This window comes from Desmodus rotundus, chromosome 12, assembly GCF_022682495.2.
Source record: "Desmodus rotundus isolate HL8 chromosome 12, HLdesRot8A.1, whole genome shotgun sequence".
In the NCBI taxonomy this organism is placed as follows: domain Eukaryota; kingdom Metazoa; phylum Chordata; class Mammalia; order Chiroptera; family Phyllostomidae; genus Desmodus; species Desmodus rotundus.
Genome location: NC_071398.1, coordinates 2,545,751 through 2,566,501, shown reverse-complemented (window position 1 = coordinate 2,566,501; position 20,751 = coordinate 2,545,751). Strand labels below are relative to the sequence as shown.

Below are 20,751 nucleotides of genomic sequence, written 5' to 3'. Positions count from 1 at the left end.
CACGCCCTTGAGAGCTACCTCTTTTAAAAAGGTTTCACTTTTTGTTTTGAAACAACGGGGTTCGGTTTATGTGACGCTTCTAGCCACGATAACTCCAGAGAAATTTCACTGCCACATATAAGGAGGCCTCTGATTGCAGGAGACCCCAGGAAAGGTCTGGACTAGGACAAGCTTCAGGGATGGCTCTCTGGTCTCTGGGTTTAGGTGGCTGGTGAGTGGGGTGGTGGGCATGTGGATGGCACAGGCTCTCTGAAGTGTCCTCCCACTTGGACCGTGGGTTTTCCTCGGGGGCACGGAAGTGGGGCCAGGTGAGCCTGTCCACGAGTACCTGGTCCTGCGGGGTGGCCTTGTGAGAGGACCCGCGTCTCTCAGTGAAACTTCTCATCTCTCTGCTGCAGAGTGCAAGTCCCTCGGCTGAGAGCCCAGGGCTCCGACTGCCACCATGATGGTGGGGGAGGGCCCCTACCTCATCTCTGACCTCGACCAGCGAGGCCAGCGCAGGTCCTTTGCAGAGAGATATGACCCCAGCCTAAGGACCATGATCCCCGTGAGACCCTATGCGAGGTAAGCTGGGAGGAGGGGAGGAGGCAAGGCCTGGCCAGAACTTCCAGGAATGGTTTCTGGTCCATCAGAAGACTGGGCACCGCCCATTCCCCATGCTGTCCTCGACGTGATTGTCCTTTTATCTTTCCATCCATTCATCCATCCATCATCCATCTATCCATCCATCATCCGTCCATCCATCACCCATCCATCCACCTGCCCACCCATCCATTACCCATCCATCCATCCATCACCCATCCATCCATCATCCATCATCCATCCATCCATCCATCACCCATCCATCACCCATCCATCCATCACCCATCCATCCATCATCCATCATCCATCATCCATCCATCCATCCATCACCCATCCATCACCCATCCATCCACCCACCCACCCATCCATCCATCACCCATCCATCCACCCGCCCACCCATCCATCATCCGTCATCCATCCAGCATTATTCATTGATGGACCCCCTCCCCCTGCTTTCTGACCCCTCCTACCCTTGGGTGAGAGGGAGACAATAGCTAAATTTAAGGAGGTGCTCAGTAGCACCCTATTGTATGTGGTGTTGGCTCCACCCCCCCACCAAGAAACTTACATAATCTAAAGAGTTTAGATACTAACACCATCTAAAAACTAATTCGGAAGTAATGAGTTTCAAGTACTTACCACCTTTGTCTTTAAATAACTTATTTAAATCTGTCACTTAATTTTAAATATTGTCCATGTTTGACAACCGCCTCGCAAAATTCCTGGAAATTTAACCACCGTGCTCACCAGCTCTATGAGTGGGTCAAAGCGCATTTGGGTGGGAGTCACAGGTTCTGAGCTCGGCCAGGGTCATTACTGTCATTCAGACATGGAGCCAGGGACTGAGGGTGACGGCACCAGCACCCCGGAACCCCGTGTCTCGTCCACCCCAGGTTGGCACCCAACCCCATGGATGACGCAGGGCTGCTCTCGTTCGCCATGTTCTCCTGGCTCACACCCGTGATGGTCCGAGGCTACAAGCGCACGCTGACTGTGGATGCCCTGCCCCCACTGTCCCAGTATGACTCGTCCGACGTCAATGCCAAAAGGTACCAGGAGCCCCTTGGGTAGCCTCTGGAGAGGATCCCACCCCCGGAAGGCGACCGTGAGCCCGTTAGTATGCCCCCACTACTCGGGTGTGGACATCGACACCCATGGGTTTTGGTGGCCCTTCTCAGTGGCTAAGACAGGGACGGGGCTGACAGGTCCAGTCTCCGGGGAGGTGAGGCCTGGGCAGAGTGGGTGGGGCTAAGGGACTGCCTGGGGCTACTGCCTGAGGCCAAGGACCAGGGCCCGAGGTGTGTGCTGGTTTGTAGGTGCGCTGCCTCAGGACGAGAGGGGCCGGAATGTGCTGGTTGGACCCCCCTGGGGCTGCTGCCCACAGTTCCACACACCACATTGCGTTTGCCTTTAAATATCGTGGGTGGATGTTTATATCTCAAAATAGGTTTAGTTTAAACCCAGTGAAACCACCAGTACTGGACAATTTTGTCTGGCAAAAACGTCCCTTGCATTGGTTCAACTTCATTCACGGCCGTTATAAGAATGAGGAAGCAGCTGAATTTTAATCGGGGGAAGAATCCGTGCCCAGCCCCCATTGCACACCACACACGTGAGCAGAGCTCAGCCTGGTGTGGGTCTGCTACTGCCTTCTGCAGACCAACGCCTCTTCCTCCTCCCCGCTCACGGGTCACGTTTGTTTGTCGTCATCACTGAAGCAAGAGGAAACACACTAGGCTATTGGTTAACTGCCTCGCTGTTTTCACTTAAGAGTTTATATGGTATTTTTGATGTCAGCGCACTCTTTCTAACAGCTGCATTGAACTTGGAGGTTCAGAGGGACCACAACATCTCAAACTGTGGGGAAGTTCTCACGGCTCTCTCTCTGCCTTCGTTTCTTCTGGAAGCCTCCTTCCCTTCGGCCACGGGGCTAATGTGCAAGGCGCAGTCTGGAGCGCCTGCTTCGAGGGCTGGGAGCTCTCGTCTCAGTCTTGCCATTGCCTCGGCGGTTACGCGCCCCCTCTCCACTCGTTCCCTGCAGGAAGCTCAGTCCGTGGTAGTTTCCAAAGCCTACACAGTCTAGGGAAAATAGCCGGAGATGGCAGAAAAGAGGAGGTCGGCCCAGCCGTTTCTGCCCTTGACGTCCCCTGCCTGGTTCCCGACAGCAACCCAGGCCCTCTTGTCTTGCGGGCTGTGCTCTGCTCCTAGGTGATCTATCCGCTCCGAAGGCTTGGACACCAGACACAGCTGACCACCTTAATCACACGCTACCTTCAGCCCGCGCTTCTCTTCCAGACTCTGACTTGTAAGCCCAGCACGGACGTCTTACAGCTAAAGCCTCTCCACCTAGAGCTGCATTGCTGATCCTCGGCCCCACCTGGTCACATCTCTGTGTTTTGCTCCTTGCCCGTCTCTGAGAACTCCATCCACTCAGTTGGCCAGGCCAGGCACCTGGGGTCCCCGGCCCCCCTTCCCTTCACACGCACATCTAACTCATCAGTAGTTCCTGCTGTCTCTCCATCCACCTCTTCTGAAATCCACCTACTTTCCACCCGGTGTCAGGCTGCGTCTCACCTGGACGCCGAGTTTCTTACTGTGGCGTTCCTGCTTTTGCCTTTGCTTCCCCCATAATCCATTATTTCGCAGTGACCAGAATGGTTTTTTAAAAATATGTAGCATCATCGTACCAAGTCAGCTTAAAAGCCTTCCTTTGTATTGGGAGTGAGATCTGAATGCTTCTGTGAGCTCTGGCCCCCAACGGTGGTGTGTCAGCCCCTCCTCCGCTCGCCACCTGCCTGTCACACTGTCCTCCGCTCTCATCTTTGACACGGACAAACTCCTCCCCACCCTGGAGAAGATTTTTCTCTTGATTTCTCCATCGCCTTTGTCTTAGACCAGAACTGCTCTCGTGCCAGAGATGGGCCTCAGGAGCAGGAAATGAAATACGGGAAGTGCCCCGCTGCCAGGGCCCAGCCTGTCCTCCTGTCCCTGCTGCACCCCACCCCCCTGTGAAGGAAGACGGGGAGTCCGAGTTGCTTGGCTGGCGCCACCTCGGCCAGGCTGAGGGTCGTGCGAAAAGCCCTTGCCAGGTTTGTCCCCCCAGAGCAGCTTAGAGTAGCAAGTGCAAATGTAAGTCCCTTTTCTCCTTCCTCCCCTGTCCCCACAGACTCCGAATCCTCTGGGACGAGGAGGTGGAAAGGGAGGGTCCTGAGAGAGCCTCTCTGGGCCGAGTGGTCTGGAGGTTCCAGCGGACCCGTGTGTGGATGGACATCGTGGCCAACATCCTGTGCATCGTCATGGCCGCCATAGGGCCGGTGAGTGCGGCCGCCCTGCCTCCGCCTGCCCCCCCAGGCCCCCGGACTGGCACAGAGCGTCATTAGTTACTTCCTCTACGAGCCGGTGGGTTTAGTACATTGTCATTATCCCTGAGCTCCTCGGGGGCGAATTTTCATAAAGCTAATCCTTGCTGAGCACAGCGGCAGCCCCCAAAATTAATTAAAAAGTTTGCCTCATAAAGTCGGCTCGCTGGCATTTTTGGAGGCCTCCCGGCCCGACCTCCCACCCCAGCGGCCTCTCCTCTCCCCGCTGCGCTGTTTTCCAGACGGTCCTCATTCACCAAATCCTCCGGCAGATCGAGAGCACCACCAGGAACGTCTGGGTGGGCATTGGCCTGTGCATCGCCCTTTTTGCCACCGAGTTCACCAAAGTCCTCTTCTGGGCCCTTGCCTGGGCCATCAATTACCGCACGGCGATCCGGCTGAAGGTGGCCGTCTCCACCCTGGTTTTCGAGCATCTTGTGTCGTTCAAGACGCTGACTCACATCTCTGTGGGCGAGGTAGGCGGGTCCAGAGGAGGCTGATTCAGAGAAGGGCGTGCTAAGTTTTTTGTGGGTGGGATGCTCTTCCCGGATGAAGCATCCGCCTCCCTTTGGTTTGCCAGCGTCCCGCCCATTCGGACCCATCTCCGGGCTCAGTGAGGTGGTACAGACTCAAATCATTCAGGGAAAGGAGAGCTCCGCTCACGCTGGAGAACCTGGGAAGTCCCCCACTGTGCCAGCCGGGCTTTGGGGAGACCTCAGGACAAGCCTTTGACTTCAGCGAGGGTACAGGGTGGTACATGGCGTATCATAGCCACGTGATAGAACAGAATGATCGACACGTCTGGGGATTCCATTTCGGGAGCGTGTGGGGTGCCAAAGCCGAAATAAGCACCACGCCTGCTGGACCTCAGAGTTAACATTTCCTTAAGCTCTTAATCCTTAGCAACAAAGCCCTCACCGTGTACGCAAGAAAATTCCCCTCGCTGAGGGAACCCCAGATGGTGCAACGTATGTTCAAAGCATCCTGTATCAATTAAGATTAGGATCAGCTGCCGAGAACAGAAAATGATGGATTAACAAAGCGAATTTCTTTCCCTCTGTCTAAAAACAGCCTGGAAGAGGTCCACCCAGGGTTGGTCTGGGGACTTCTGGATCTTTCTACTGCTCCCCCTTTATCCTAGGCTCCCCGAGGGTTCCCTGAGGGTTCCGGGTGGGTGCTGGAGATCCACCTGTCCCGCCGCATCCCGGGTAGGGGGTAGGAGGAAGGAGCTCAGGACCAGAAGGCTGTGTCCTCTGAGTTGAGTTGGCTCCCTTTGAGTATTCATCCCCAAAGCCCCATCGGACGCTTTGGGTTCTATCTCATTGCCCCTAACGTGGTCCCATAGCCGTACTCCCTACACGGCAGGGGCTGGGAAATGCTTCTTTTGGCAGAGTTGTGCCAATAAGGAGGGAGTCTCTCAGGCATGCTGCCCCATGGTAATACCCGTCTCTGTCTTTCTTCATTAGCATTCTCTGTCCTCAAAGACTGACCTCTTCCAAGTCAGACCAGAACGAGGCTCACAAAACTCATTGTGCCGGTCCCTGGAGGACCCCCATGCCTGCTAAGGAAGGGTCTGTCTCCTTAGCTCCCTCAGCCAACAGGACAGCCGTCAGCTGAGACCTGCCTGGCCGACCCACCCCCAGCCTGAACCTCTGTGCTTTCTTTCCAGGTGCTGAATATACTATCGAGCGATAGCTATTCCCTGTTTGAAGCTGCCTTGTTTTGTCCCCTGCCAGCCACCATCCCCATCCTCATGGTTGTGTGTGCGGTGTACTCCTTTTTCATCCTGGGGCCCACGGCTCTCATCGGGATATCTGTGTACGTCATGTTCATCCCCATCCAGGTACTGGCCGGCCTTTGCAGCGGCTGCTGCCTCATGCTTGCGTCTCACGCCCAGTCCCTGGACTGGAGGGCAGGCTCAGTTTCCGGGGCGCAGGCCCCCGCGGGGGGGCTCACAGAGGTGCTTCCTTTCCTGGGCACGGTGACGCTTTTGAAGAAACTTGAATTTGAGAGCCCCAGGGAAGGGCCGAGGTGTGCTCCCCCGGTTTGTCTGGGCGCCCGACACTGTCTTCACACCGCAGGGACCTATGTGTTCCCATCACCTGCCCCACCCCTGGTGGCACCCCCCCACCCTGCCCACACTGGCTGCCGCCACTGAAGGGAAGGGACTGGCCGAGAACCTCAGGCTGACCTGCCCGAAAGCCTTTCCCACCCGCCCCCCACCCTGTCCGGGGTTCTCAGGCCGCCTGAATCCCAGCACCCCTCCCCCAGCCCGGGGCTCGCACCTTGATTCCAGATGTTTATGGCGAAGCTCAATTCCACTTTCCGAAGATCAGCCGTTTCGGTGACGGACAAGCGGGTGCAGACAATGAATGAGTTTGTGACCTGCATCAAGCTGATTAAAATGTACGCCTGGGAGAAGTCCTTCACCAAGACCATCCGAGGTAGGAAGCGCACTGCCTCTGGGCGTGCTTACCTGGTAGGATGGCTCTTCCTGGGGTCGGGCGGTCCAGAAGGAGACTGAGAGGATCCCTGAGCCATCCTGCAGGCTTTTCAAAGGGGAAGGGGGACTTCATAATAGAAGCAGGCATCTGTTCCGGCGAACCAGGGGCTCAGCAGGTGAGCACCATATGATACAGCCCTCACTGAGGCACATGGACGCCGCTACTGGCCGGTGAGTTGCCGTCTACAAAAATAGTCCACTAACACAGTGTGAGCCAACCGAGAGCTGTCTCAAGCTGTTTGCTTGACTTAGATGTCTACACACATGTGTGCACACACGCACTCACACACGCACACACGCACAGAACTCCCCTCCCCGCCTGCAGGAGCCTCGTCACCCTCAGGAGGCCCCCTGGCTTGACATTCCTTGCCCAGACAGGAGCAAGCATATCGCCTCTCTTTTAAAGGTGATGTTAAAACCATTTCGATCAAATATAAATGCAAATCTAATTGCAAGAATATTTACATAATCGCTGACAGAGACTCAGGTGCTTGGCTGGTTAATGGTCTGACCGCTGTTACAATGGGCTCCCCAGATCGACAATTACACTTCTCGGCCCACACGTAATTGGGCCTGAAGCTGTGCACCTGCGTGTCAGGGAGTGGCTCTAGGAACCCCGCTTCTGAGCTTGACAAAGGAAGGGCCCCAGGCTGGGATGCCGGCTGCCCCAGGGGACCCTCTGTGAGGATCCAGAAATCCCCCTTCACACACCGAACTCACCTTGGCACAATTGACCCGGCGTGGGTAAATTTGGTTCCATCTGACTTGGTGCGATTTAACACGAGTCGGATGCAGGCAATAGTTACCACGCTGCCACTGTGTGCGAGGCTACGAGAGGCCCTGCCTGATCAGTGAAAGGTCCCAGCCTGTCAGGTTCAGGAAGGCTGAGCTAATCCAGCCCAAAAATAGCTGTACGTTTGTTGGCTTTGCCTCCAGAACATTTCTGGGATCTGTCTGCTTCTCTTCCACTCACCCCCACCTTAGTCCAAGCCAAAGTCCTCTCCTGGACCATGGCAGGGACGTCCAGATGCGACCTCTGCTGTCCCCCTGCCCCCACATCCACTGGGTTCCCTCCGCACGCTGCCTCTGGCCTTACTCCCTGCCCAGGCCCTTCATTATGTTTACCTGCCTGGTCCCCGCGGGTGTGTGAGTGTTGACTCCTGACACACAGAGAATGAGGCTCGGAGGGGACCTTGGATACCCTCCAGCCAGCAGCCGACCAGCACTGAGCTCCCAGAAGGGCTGGCTCAGTGCCCGGGGCTCTCTGCTTCCTCCCACTTAAACCTCCCAGCAGGAAACCTCAGCACGTTGGCAGGAGGACCTGGCAGGTGCCTGACAGGCAAAATAAACCCACCTGGTCTGCGTTCTGGGTTGCAGATATAAGGAAGAGGGAAAGGAGGCTGCTGGGAAAAGCCGGACTTGTCCAGAGTGGAAACTCAGCCCTGGCGCCCATTGCGTCCACTATGGCCATCGTGCTGACCTTCACCAGCCACATCCTGCTGCGCCGCCGGCTCACCGCCGCCGTGGTAAGAGCGCCCCGCCCGCCGACCTCCACGCACCCCGACGCCCACACATAAGAGCCTCCCAGCACCTCCCTGGTCGGTGGTGGGGTCGCAGGGGTCGCAGGAACACGTCTTATGTTTGGAAGACAAAATCGAGACCAAACAAGCAACTGCCAGTCTGTCTTCCAGAGCGGCTGCGCCATCCTAGACCCCCGCCAGCTGTGCGCCAACAAGGGCTCCACTTTGTCACCATCACGGCCCGCACTTCCGCTCCTGTCCTGTTTCCGTGACAGCCGTCCCAGTAGGAGTGAAGTGCCCTCTTCCTGTGGGGGGGGGTGGTTCTTCCGTATCTGGCAGTGAAAAGCCCCCACCCCCCCAGGGCACCTAATGTCAGGCCGGGATCTGTCTGGCACCTGATGAGCCCTCCCCAGTATGGCCACCACTGACCTCTGCTCCGTCTCCCCCCAGTTCTGGCTGCCACGCACGCCGTGTGCGTCTAGGGCTTGAGTGTACTGAAGAGGCAGAGGGTGGACTGTCTCATTCTTATTGACTCACAGACACTGTGCCTGCTGTGGGAGCTCTCTGGGTGGGCGGTGCTGTAGGACCAGGGCTGGGCGGGGCTGGGTGAAGGCGGGACTGATCACAAGCCCTGGAACTCCTCTTGCCTTGATTCTGTGACCTGTCCGTGGGGTGAGGGTGTCCGTGGCCATGAGGGCTGAAGAAGGTCTTTTGGGCAAAGCTCTGGGACAATGCGAGGCCTGGTAGATGCCGAATGGGGATTCCCCCAGGCCAGGAAGGCCCCAGAGGGATGTCTGGGGTGAGTGCAAGGTGCACAGGCATTCTGAAGGCACAGAAACCCTGAGCTGGATGGAAAACGGGCCCAGCAGAGATAAATGAACAAACAGCTGAAGCATTACGCCCCTTGTCTGAAGGGCAAGCGGTTGGAGGAAAGGCAACAGAAGCAGGAGACAGAGAAAGGAAACAGAATGAAGATGCTCACGGGGGAGGGGTCGCACCCGAATCGAAGGACGCTCTCCAGGGGGCGTCCCCAGGGACCGCCCATCCAGCTGCTGCCCCAGTCTCTTTGGGAGCTGGTTTGACCTTCTCAGGTTCTTCAAGCCAGTTTCTGCTCACCCCGTCCGGGGGCTTGAATGCAGCCAGGCACCTGGATGCTTGGACAGAGCACTGCTCTACACGGCTCCCAGAAAACAACAAAATCTTCCCCCCAGCGACACACCAAGCAAATGAGTCTGAAACCAAACCGAACACACACAGTGAATGTTTTCTAAAATGATGGTTTAGAAGAGCACTAGACCCAGAAGAGACCCCCTGAACGCAAGGCTCACATTTCTGCAGACTGAGAATCCCTTGCGGCCACCTCTCTGCCAGGGCCTGTCCGACCGTCCGAGGGAGGCCAGCCCCACGGTGCTGGGTCCCCCGGCACCCTGTCACCCAAGGCCTGTGTTTCCTGAGCCGGGACAGTGCTGCGGGCAGGTGGCAAACAGAGCACCTCCGTCACTCTCTCAGTGGACAAAGGAGGACTAGCTGCAGCCGGGGCCCTGGGGCTCCTAGGAAACAGGCAGGATCATTCCGGACTTGTCCAGGGAAGTTGTGCTATTTACTTCTTACATGGGGGGGGGGGGGGGGGGGGGGAGGGGCGGCACAGCTGCTAATCACCATTTGGACAGATGAGAAGATGAAGTCGGAGAGCTGAGGCCGCGCCCCCCTGGGGCACCATCCAGTGAGGACACAGTGAGGAGTCCCTGGGATGTTAACCACCCACTGGGCCAGGCTCAGGGAGGGGGGCTCCAGCAAAGAGGGGATGGGACTTTGGGGGGAAGGGGCAGGGGAAGGGCGGCTCTCATGTCTGTCCCTGGTATGTGGAGAAGCCAGACCCTGAGGCCGCAAAGCCAGCAGGGGCCAGGCAGGCCCTTGCAAGGAGCTTCCACCTTCATCCCCTGGCTGTGTGTGGGGCGGAGCCGGAGGCTCGGCTCCAAGGGCCGGGTGCTTCTGAGGCAGCTAAGAGATGGGAACGATTTGGGAAGATCTGCGTGGGGTTCGAGTCAATGGCGTAGGCCAAGGTCAAACGTGGTTCAGATGGGGGCTTCCGAAGGCAGTCAGTCAGAGCCCCTCCACGGGCCTGATTCTCTCGGAGGTAGGAACAGATTTCCCACCACGCTGGTGAAAATCCAAACACAAAATCTCTGAGCCATGAAATGAACAAAATCGTTCGCCTGAGAATCCCAGCTGTGCTACCATTTGCCTCTTGGTGAGTTCGGCGCCCGTGGATGTCGGGGTTCGGGGCCGAGGCCACACCCCGTCCCGAACCTTCCCTCCCTCCGTTCTCCAGGCCTTCAGTGTGATCGCGATGTTCAACGTGATGAAGTTCTCCATCGCCATCTTGCCCTTCTCCATCAAAGCGGCGGCCGAGGCCAGCGTCTCCCTCAGGAGGATGAAGGTATGACTAAACCCTAGTGAGGAGGGCACAGAGAGTTCGTTTTGGGGGTGGGGACACTCCCAGATACGGGGAAGCCAAGTCAACCCATGGTGGGGGGTGCCGGGTCCCTGGCTGGGAGGACACGGCAGGGGAGGTGGGGCAGGGCCCCTCCATGCAGACCTGTGTGGGTGGGTACATGTGTGGAGGCTGGGACAGGCAGGAGTTCCCGGGGGTCTGCCCTTGGGGGACCCCGAGAGGGAGTCTCTGTGCAGAGAGACCGCTTCCTAACCCTCTACTCTGTACCCGGCAGTGGGGTGCCACCTGTCTGGTCTGTCCTATCGTGAGTGTGGTGACGGGGGCGGGGGCATCTATTTATGCATTCATCACCTCATTCCCTCGTGCATTTGTTCATCCGAGACTTGCCGTGTGCTTCCCATGTACAAGGTCTGTGGGACGCGCAAGCGCAAGGAAGAGACAGTCTTTGCTCTCAGAGCCCCGGGCCAGTGTAGGACCAGGTAACCCAGGGCCCGCTGTGCACGGCGGGGAAATCGCTGTGCACAGGAAGGGCAGGTGAAGGGGCTCTGAAGTTGTAGCAAGGACAGGGACAGGGGGAGGGCATGGCACTCGACAACGGCGTGTCCGCATGTCTGTGAACGGACCACAGGCCCCGCTCCCTGCAGCCAGAGGCCCGGGAGCCAGCTCAGGCACCCTGGTGTCCGTGAGCCTCTGCTCCGCCGCCTCCCACACCTAACCCAGCAAGAGCCCTGTTGGCTCAGCTCCTGCTCGCTGTGTTGCCTCAGTTTCAAAAGGCGCCATGTCTAAGATGTAGGAGAAGGAATGCCCTTGAATGATCACTTTTCTTCTTTTACCAAAACGCACGGTCCCACCCCGTCACACGGACTGCACGCTAATGACTCCGGGCGCCTCAGCGTAGTGCCACGGTGCTGTTTCCCGGCCCCCGACAGCCCTCCGGCCCTACAGCCCGGGCCTTCATGCAAATCCTCCCCATCTCCCATCTGAACTACCACGTGACTCACAGAGTGACTGTTCTTTCCCGACATTGTCCTCCTCACAGGCTGGCCATCTTCAGCGCCAGGGGAGCTGTTACAACATTGGCCTGACCACTGGAATTCACCTGCTAGAAATGGCTGGGCCCTTGTCCTCCCCTTGCACCCCCCACCCCAGCACTGTGGCTGAGCTCTCCTTCAGATGTGTCTCCACCTCACTTCCTGTCTCCTTCCCACCCCAAGCTCTGTGCCTCTGTCACCCTGAGCTGCTTGCTGCGCCCCACGTTTCCCTGCCTTGGCTCCCACTGCGCCCCACAGTGGAAAGCCCTCCCCACTCCGCCCTGCCTTGTCCTGTCTGCACAGCACCCGCAGCAACGGCACTCAGGCCATCCTGCACAGCCTCTAGGACCGGGGGCCGAGTGTCCCTTCTCTACTTTGTCCCTGTCACACTTCACTGAAACGATCTGTGCCCATTCCCCGTCCCCTCGGACTGTGCTCTCCGCAAGGACAGGAACTGTGGCCTTTCGCATTGGCATTTTGGGGCTTCACCCTGGGGTCTGGCGCACAGTAGGCACCTGGCAGATGTTTTGTTGACTGAGAGGAGTGGGGACCCAGGAGGAAGACACAGTGGACACTGGGCATGTGACCACGGTTTCACAGGCACCAGTGACACGTCACGAAGCCCACCACCCGCAGACTGAGTGGCCAGAGCACTGTCCCGGGTGTGAGGGTAATGCAGCGTAGTGGGGATCGGCGTCCTCCACAAGGGTGACCTGCTCAGCCTGGTGGTCCCAGCGCCACCATCCTACCCAGTGGGAGCCAGTGGGTCCGTCTCTGCTGTGGGTTCCCCTGGGGGAACATGCTCAGAACGCCTTTCCTGGACGTCTCGGGCAGAACCGCTGAGACGGTGACCCGGGGCCCCTGGAAGATGCATCGGGACGGCTCTTGCAAATGGGTGACGCCTATCCAGTTACTTTTGTTTCTTTAATCGTAGAAAATTCTCATAGCTAAAAGCCTCCCCTCCTACATCACCCAGCCAGAAGGCCCAGACACTGTCTTGCTTTTAGCAAATGCCACCTTGACATGGGAGCAAGGCGCCAGCAGGAAAAGTGACCTAAAGAAAGTGAAGACCCAGAAAAAAAAACATTTTCTCAAAAGCCAGAGGCTGGAGGCATACTGCCTGAGTCCGTCAACCCAGGGAGTCGCTGGCCCGGAGGGGCAGGAGGGCAGAGGCAAGGCGGTCCTGCACAGCATAAACTTGGCCGTGAGAAAGGTGCGTATGGGCCTGCCGGGTGGGCCGCCTACCCCCCCCTCGGGTCCCGCAGCCCCGGCTGCCTCCTGGCCTCACTCGGTGCAGTCTGGGCTGCAGGTGGTGGCGGGATGTCTCTAGCCAGGCTGCTTTCGTCCCCAAATTTGAAAACCACGCACCTAAACAGCAGAGACATCCTCTCCCAGCTGAGAGAAGAAGAGGGAGGTGACCTTGGTACTGACCTCCAAACCCCGGGGTGTCTGGAGCCCGTGTCGATGTTGAACAAACGGTCCACTCAGGCGGCCGAGGCCCAGCCGGACCAGCTTTTGGAACTGCTTGCAGATTTGTTCTTAATTTCAGGCTGGAGGGCTCTGACGCAGGACAATAGCTGGTGGTTATCAGCAGGCACATCGGTAGCTCATTTAACCGCCCCAGTAGCCCCGCGGGGCAGGCGCTATCGCTGCCCCCTGTGATTCCATGAGGTGGCGACCCCCTGGAGGTCAGGCCAAGCGTTGGCCTTAGTCACAGCCGTGGCCTTGTACTGAGCCCAGCGCCTGGTGCAGAGAAGGTCCCCAAACTTATTTTCTGAACGAACAAATGAATAACCAGAAACTGGGGCGTGTATGCCTCCTGGGTTCTCTGCTGGGGACAGGGCGGAATCTAGAAAGCTCAGACCTGGCCCCAGGCAGCGGGCCGGACTCAGAGGGCAGACCTGCGGCCTCTTGTTCAAAAGTCTCCAGGACGCCCCCATTCTTTGAACTCCTGTCGTGGAAATGAAATGGGTCAGCCTCACTCATCTGCAGCTTCCATGGCAACGTGGGCTCCGCGAGGCAGCGGCCACGTCTGCCTTGGTGGCCACGCACGTCATCCTCGGGGCCTGGCAGGGTGCCTGGTGCTCAGCACAGACTCTGTCACTGGAACTCGTGATGATGGGCAGCAACCCTCAGGTGCTAGGGGAAGCAGGCGGGTGACAGGCCCTGGTGGTCCATCAGGGTGTGGAAGGAGCCGTACTTGTCCCCCCACAGGCATTTTTGCTCTAAGGGATCACAGGGAGCAGGTCATAATGAGAATGTTCTCACACGTTCCAACCACGGCCCTGCGGCGTCCGCTGTGCCCTCCTCCCCGCATTCCGGCTCGGCGCACAGCGGCTCCCCTGGGCAGCTGCAGGCTCCCTCCTGTGCTCTGCCAGGTCTTACTCCACCGTCACCTGTAGCAGATACTGTCGGGGACCCACTGCTGTGCTCTGCCACCTTCCAGTCGCCAGATCTGCCTCTGGGCCCGAGGGCCCACCCACCCCACACAAAGAGCCAAGACGTCCACGTGGGGGACGGGGGGTGGGGAGGAGCAGATCTCAACCACTGGCTGTTGGCAATCTGTCCAGACTCCCTTGGCCGCTGGGGATGGCGTGATCTGTTTTCCAGGGGGCCGAGCTCCCTGTGCTTGCTGGGGCAACTGACCCCAGGGCACCTGTCGGCCCTCCCCAGCTGGCGTGGACTCCTCCTCCTGAACAAGCTAGTCTGACTCTGGTATCTGACCCCGAGGGCCTGTGTCCATCTGTCTGTCCCTCCGAGAGGACTCATGCTCAGACCTGAGTCTTTGCCAGGAGGCTTCTCCTGCCCCCCACCCCCATTTGTTTCCCTGCATACATCTGACCTACTGCAGATTTCACTTCCTCATCTTGTCTACCGTCCCCCAACGAGCCTGTCACCTCTACCAGGTTCACGTCCCTGGAGACTGGGCGCAGGACCACCCTTGCATCCAGGGCTCGTGTGTCCCAGGCCAGCACCCACACTAGATTCTCGAGATGCACCCCACCCCAGCCCCTTACGCTGCACACGCACAGGGGAGTACCTGCTTAAGACTTGGTTCCTGCCTCCTCCAGGCTGCGATCTGCGCTGGGGTGTGTGGCTGCACCTGCCACCTCCTAGAGCCAGCGGTGACCCCTTGGTCCCACCTGTGTGGTTCGGAGGTGACCTTTTGGTCCCCAGACCCTGTGAGGACAGGGAAAATGACCAGGTCCCTTTTCTGCTTCTCTGGTAGGGGAAGGTCCTGGGCATCTGTGGGAATGTCGGAAGTGGGAAGAGTTCCCTCATCGCCGCTCTCCTGGGACAGGTGAGCTGTGCCGGTCACTGTGAGGGCACAGCAGCCATGTGACAACGACAGGGTCCCTGCCCGTCGCTGGGACCTGGCAGCTGGGCACACAGTGGGCGGCCATGTCCAGGAGGTTCCTGTGTGTAGCAGCTCCCTGCCCTCGGCTGACTCACGGACCCCCGGGGGCCTAGCTGGGGAGGGGGATCCGATCGGTGCCCCGGAGGGAAAGGGAACCTCCGAGGTGGGTCCGCTCCAAGGCATCCTGCCTGCCTTGCACCACCTGCCTGTACTCTCCGGCCAATAGCAGGGCCCGTTCCCACCTCTTCCAGAACGTTCCTAGCTCCCTGCAGATGTTTGGTGTTGAGACCCTTGGTCTGCACGGTCAGACCTTGCAGCCTGTGGACGAGACATTCTGTCACTCTCTAGCACCTTCAGGATGCATGCCCGCGGGATAAGGGGGGTGGCGAGTGTCCAACAGGCCCCCGGGAGAAGTCTGCGAGGTTGGCTGCTGAGGATCCTCTGGGCCTGTGTCCCCAGATGCAGTTACAGCACGGTGTCGTTGCAGTCAGCGGGACCCTGGCCTACGTGTCCCAGCAAGCGTGGATCTTCCACGGAAGTGTGCGGGAGAACATTCTGTTTGGAGCCACGTACAACCACCACAGGTAATGCGGCCTCGGAAAGCTCCAGGCTTCCTGCTGCAGGCGGTGGCACCGTCGGCCACGGCTGCTGAGTGGGCCTCGCCAACGAGGTCTGGTTCAGCTCCGATCGGGGCCAGAGGGGTGTCGGTGTCCTCCTGCAGATCCGTGATTGTGCCCCGGATCCCAGCGCAGAGCCGCATGCGTACAGGGGTGGGGGGTCTGTCACTGTGCATTCAGGGGGCTTGTCCGCGTGCGTGGGTTGTCAGACTGGGGGAAGGTAGGCCTGGCGATCTCGCATTGGGCTGAGTAACCGAGAGCGGGCTGGGAACCCTGAGCAGCGCGTGGGCAGCGAATGAGCCCTGCGGCTATGCACTGGCACCAGGGTCTCAGGACACGTTGCCGTCGATGTTCTCAAGACGATCTAACGGGACAAAACCAGAGCTTGAGTCACGACTTTGCCGGCCCTTTGGACCGCTGTCTCCTAGCTCTGGTTTCCCGTGGTTCTTTGCCGAGTCTGGGGGGCGGCCCTGTCCAGTCTCTCATTCAAGGTCCATAACCCCCAGGCACGGGGACCCTGGCTGCAGGCCCCCATTCCACAGGTGAAGAGGCTGAGGCCCAGAGAGGAAAGTGGGCCCTTCCAGGTTAACTCTGCATTAGGTTGGGGGAGGCGAGGGGTCCCAGGAAGCTGCCCTTGGACAGCAAAGACGAAGCAGCCAGCCACCCCCTCACCTGGCCCCGTGACAAGAGCAATGTCTCTAGATGCAGCCCAGGAAGCCATGCTGGTGGGGTGCTCTTCCCCGTGCTGACCTCTGACCTCCGCACCCCCAGATATCAGCACACCATTCGGGTTTGTGCCCTGAAGGAGGACCTGAGCAGCCTTCCATACGGAGACCTGACCGAGGTGAGCAGAGCCCGGAGTGCAGCCCCGCGGCTGCCACAGGGCAGCGCGACTGCCCAGGGCCAAAGGGTGGAGGTGGCACAGCCCAGCTCCTGCCGCACCCGATGCCTCGGAAGACAGAGAGGTCCTGGGAAATGCAGGGAAGTCAGGTTCTCCCACCTCGAATTCTCCATCTGCGTCTGTCCTTGGGGGATGTCACCATGGAGATGCCACCAGCTCCACTTGTGTTGGGTCAGTGTGGTCACTCCTGAGGCCACTTCCAATCAGCCCGTCATCTCAGGGAAGGTTCTAGCTGAAGCTGCTTCCTTACCCCAAGGGCGGGGCTGTGGCCGAAGCCTCACTGCCTCTGCTGCGCCCAGGTGTGCAAGGGTCCCCTCCAAACATGGCCCAGCATGCCTGTCCAGCGGCTCCCAGCCACGTCTCCCTCAGTGAACCTGCCCACTCTCCCAGAGCTTCGCTCTACCGTTCTCTTCGGTGAGAGTGAGCAGACAGAGCTCCTGCCGATGGCACGTGCACCTGTGACGGTCAGCACTGGGAAGTCCCTGGTCGCCACTGGCCACCGGGCTCCCAGCCGCAATGGGGTCTTCACTCTCAGGGCATCTGGCACCATGGGGTCCCTGCGAGGGGTGGAGGAGCTGGGACGTGGTGATGACCAGTCTGTAGAAGAGGCTTGAGAAGGCTCAGGAAGCTCCTGCTCCCCGAGGATCGTGGGGTGGCGGGAGGGGCCCGGTGACGGGCAGTAACCTTGGCCCCTGTCCGCAGATCGGGGAGCGGGGCCTCAACCTCTCCGGGGGGCAGAGGCAGAGGGTCAGCCTGGCCCGCGCCGTCTACTCCAACCATGACATCTACCTGCTGGACGACCCCCTGTCGGCCGTGGACGCCCACGTGGGGCGGCACATCTTTGAGGAGTGCATTAAGAAGACGCTCCGGGGCAAGACGGTCCTCCTGGTGACCCACCAGCTGCAGGTGACTGGGACTCGCAGGACCCATGGGGTCACAGGGTGGGTGTGGCCCCCGCTGCTCGTCCCCTCCTCTGCTGCCTACACTGGCTCAGCTGGGCGAGGCTGTCCGCACCTGGACGGGGTGGGGGAGAGACACTGGTGACCCCGGTCACCCTGGCTTCCACCAAGCGCTGTCTGCTCCTGTCCACACGGCCTGTCTTAGTCCTCACTTCAGGCTCATTGGGGCCAAGACCCTTCTTCCACCCAGAAAAGGGAGAAGTTTCTTGAAGACCCAGGAAACCCAGGCCCCCCCATCGCCGAGGCTCTGCCCCGAACGCCGGCCCAGCGCTCTCCTCTGTGACCGGGGCAGGAGCTCACTGTGGCTGGCACCGCTGTCTCTGCAGTTCTTGGAGTCCTGTGACGAAGTCGTTTTGTTGGAAGATGGAGAGATTCGTGAGAAGGGAACCCACGAGGAGTTAATGGAGGAGAGAGGGCGCTACGCAAAACTGGTGCACAACCTCCGCGGGCTGCATTTCAAGGTACCCGCGCACCCGGGCGCCTGGCTGCCGAGACCGGGTCTCCCCTCCCGGTCTCTGGCCCGCGGGAAGGTCCGTCACTCCACTTCCAGAGGGCATTTCATTTCGTCTGCAGGACCCCGAGCACATTTACAACACAGCGATGGTGGAAGCCCCGAAGGAGAGCCCTGCAGACAGAGATGAAGGGGCCGGTACGCCCCGAGTTCAAATCACGCCTCCCTCATTCCCCGTGGCTCCTGAGCGGACACACATCTCCCTATTTCTCCTCCTAGTTTTGGCTCCAGGAGAGGAGGCAGAGGAAGGAGAGGAACCGGACACACACTCAGACTTCATGGACATCAAAGGTACTTAGCGTTCATGCCCTCGGGTACGTACCCCGAAACACAGGGCCTGGCACAAATAACGCGCCCCCCCCTTTTATTACAAAAATCATAAGCCCGTCCTTCTGTAACATGACAACAGCACACTCCAGCACACCACGGGACAGTTTAGGTGACATGGTCACATTAAAACTCTAAATGACAACACCCATGTGATCACCCTAGCAGCCATGCTCCAGCAGGTGTTACTTCTGCCAGACCCAGTGTTTGTCGAGCGTCCGTGGCTCGGGACAGAGAAGTGGACTCGCAGTGCCTGTCCCTGGGGCCCACGAGGGTTCTGTGACTCACTGCAGTGTGAGCCTGGGGTTCCGCCGCCGGAGTCCGAGCCCTGCCTCGGCCACTGACTGGTTCTATGACTCTGAGGGAGAAAACAGGGCCACTCTGAACCTTAGTTTACCAATCCGTGAAACGGGAAAGTAGCAACACCAGCCTCATGGGTACTTGCGCAATTATTTAAGATGCTGCGTGTAAAATAATTAGCAGAGTGCCTGGCATACACCAACCCTCAATAGTGATTACTATTATTAGCTGAGAAGGCCCAAGGTCTGCACAGGGATCGGTCGGATTAATCAGAGGCAGGCGCCCGGGCAGGAGCTGCTTCGCAGCGCAGCGCTGAGAAAGGACGGGGCGGTGGAGAAGAGACTGAGGCGCGGCCAGGTGGCTCACCCTTTGAACAGATAAGGACCAAGCAACCGACTATGTGCCGGCGCCCACTAGTCTGACAACAGGAGGGCAATATGTCCCTGTCCTCGGGGCCTGGGGTGGCAGGGAGGGCAGGCACAGGCCAGTGGGGCATCGTGGGATGCTGTGATGAGAGTAATGGGGAGCTGCGGTCTGAGGAGCAAATCAGGGAGGGCTTCACAGAGGGGGCAGCCTCTGGACTGATCCTTCAAGGAAGGATCCATCGGAGTTTGCCAGCAACACAAGACGGGGGCAGGGAGGACTTAGGGTGGAGGACAAGAGGGAATTCAGGAAGGTGGAGAGGAGCGAGGTGGCAGATGGGCCTGGCGGGGGCCAGGCTGGTCCAGCAGCCTCTCCTCAGATCTTGTCTCCATCCATCCGTCATCCACTCAACACGGTTGAGCCCCCGCCCCGTGCTGGGCAGGGAGAGAGGACAGGGAGCGAGACCCGCACCCTGTTTCCTCAGAGTGCCCACCACGAGGTTCTTTCCCTCCATGGCGTGTAGCTAACAACCCCAGAGTCTCTGTCACCAGATCTCAGCTGCCACCCGTGTTAGGACCTCTGGCGCCCCCGTGCACTCGCCCCCATGCTTAGAAAGGAAGGCCTCTGCCAACGAGACAGCGAGGCGCAGCGCTTCACAGAAGGGCGTCTGATTTCAGAGGCGTGAAAATGTGGGGGAAATGTGTCTTCCCATCCAACGGGTGAGACTTGGCACCTGTAAAGGGCTGGTGACAAAGGCGTGCACGTTGGGAAAGGTGGCGTCGTTACTGCTCCACAGGCTGCCGGGCCACCGTGAGCTGCTTGCCCGGGACGCCCAGGCTGCCCAGGGTCTGGGGTCCTGGGCCTCTTTCACACTGCACCCCCTCCCCCTCGAGAGCAAAGTGAAATGGTGAAATTAACTCACCCGGAGGCCACAGGGAGGGGACCAGGTGAAGGTGGAGCTGCCCGCTAGGCCTGGCTCGGGCACCTGCGGGAGTGCAGCCAAGGTGAGCAGAGCCTGACCCGGCTGCCTCCCTGCAGGGTGCCCACACACCAAGGCGGCTCCTGTGGTTCACGCTCCCAGGGGGAGATACAATGAGCCAGAGTCAGGCCGGCTGGTCGAGCAGAGGTGCAAAGGGCGAGGTTCCAGCCGGGGGATAACCAGTGCCGTGTGTGCTTGGAGGTGCCTCTGAGGTGTGGGAGCTTGCCTGCCAGGAGGGTGCTCGCGGCCCGGGCCGGGAGCCCCGTGTCTAGCTCTGCTTTTCATTGCTGTTCATAAAAGCCAAGTAAGGCTTAGGATTCTGCGTTGGGGCTGACATTTTCATGCCTCTCCGGAGGAGAGGGAGGAGAGCCACACTCAGTCCTGGCTGCAGGGATGGCTTCAACCAGCTTCCCAGACGTGGTTTCCATGAGAATGTGATGGTCACTTCCCTTCCCCTTGGACAATGGAGAGGACTTGGGACAGCCACGAGGTGGGATTAGGAGTTCAGGCAGGGGCTGACCTAGGAGGACACCTGGCTGTCTTCTGTGTGGCATGAGCTCCGAGAAGACAGGCCACCTCCTCCTTGCTCCCCCGTAGCAGATGCTGTGTGTGCCCTCTGCTCTCCTTTGCCTGGGGCCTCTCCCTGGCAGCAGCAGAGGCAGGGTTGAAGGTCAAGCTGAAAGTGCTGGGAATTTACCCCCCAGGGAGCTGCCCTCTCCCAGGGCCCAATGGGAGTGGGTACGGAAAGATTCCAGATCCCCCGGATCCTGCGAGAACCCTCCGCTGTGAGCGCTGCCCAGGCCGTGGGATTAAGACGTGGCTGGCGCAATGTGGCGCCCTTCGCTGTCGCCTTCTCTGGCTTCCTGTTCCCTTTCTCACCTGCCTGGGGAGAACTCGGCCAGACAATCCCTGTCTCCCTGGGGCCGAGCACATAGTAGGTGCTTAGCAAATAGTTCTCGAAAGACCAGACCCACCTGCTCCAGGGC

The 20,751-nt window shown here is 59.2% G+C and overlaps 1 protein-coding gene across 1 annotated transcript in view; it reads left to right on the top strand.

Moving 5' to 3' along the window:
• The first annotated feature begins 445 nt into the window (after window positions 1–445).
• The window catches only part of ABCC12 (ATP binding cassette subfamily C member 12), a 37,383-nt gene continuing 17,077 nt past the window's right edge, over window positions 446–20,751 (top strand). The window contains exons 1-15 of the mRNA XM_045188421.2: window positions 446–564; window positions 1,476–1,631; window positions 3,749–3,896; window positions 4,184–4,417; window positions 5,611–5,784; window positions 6,238–6,385; window positions 7,822–7,970; window positions 10,297–10,404; window positions 12,385–12,663; window positions 14,680–14,751; window positions 15,268–15,392; window positions 16,197–16,269; window positions 17,029–17,232; window positions 17,612–17,746; window positions 17,859–18,087. Coding sequence (XP_045044356.2) covers window positions 446–564; window positions 1,476–1,631; window positions 3,749–3,896; window positions 4,184–4,417; window positions 5,611–5,784; window positions 6,238–6,385; window positions 7,822–7,970; window positions 10,297–10,404; window positions 12,385–12,663; window positions 14,680–14,751; window positions 15,268–15,392; window positions 16,197–16,269; window positions 17,029–17,232; window positions 17,612–17,746; window positions 17,859–18,087 — 2,353 coding nt within the window. The remainder of the gene's footprint in view (window positions 565–1,475; window positions 1,632–3,748; window positions 3,897–4,183; window positions 4,418–5,610; window positions 5,785–6,237; window positions 6,386–7,821; window positions 7,971–10,296; window positions 10,405–12,384; window positions 12,664–14,679; window positions 14,752–15,267; window positions 15,393–16,196; window positions 16,270–17,028; window positions 17,233–17,611; window positions 17,747–17,858; window positions 18,088–20,751) is intronic.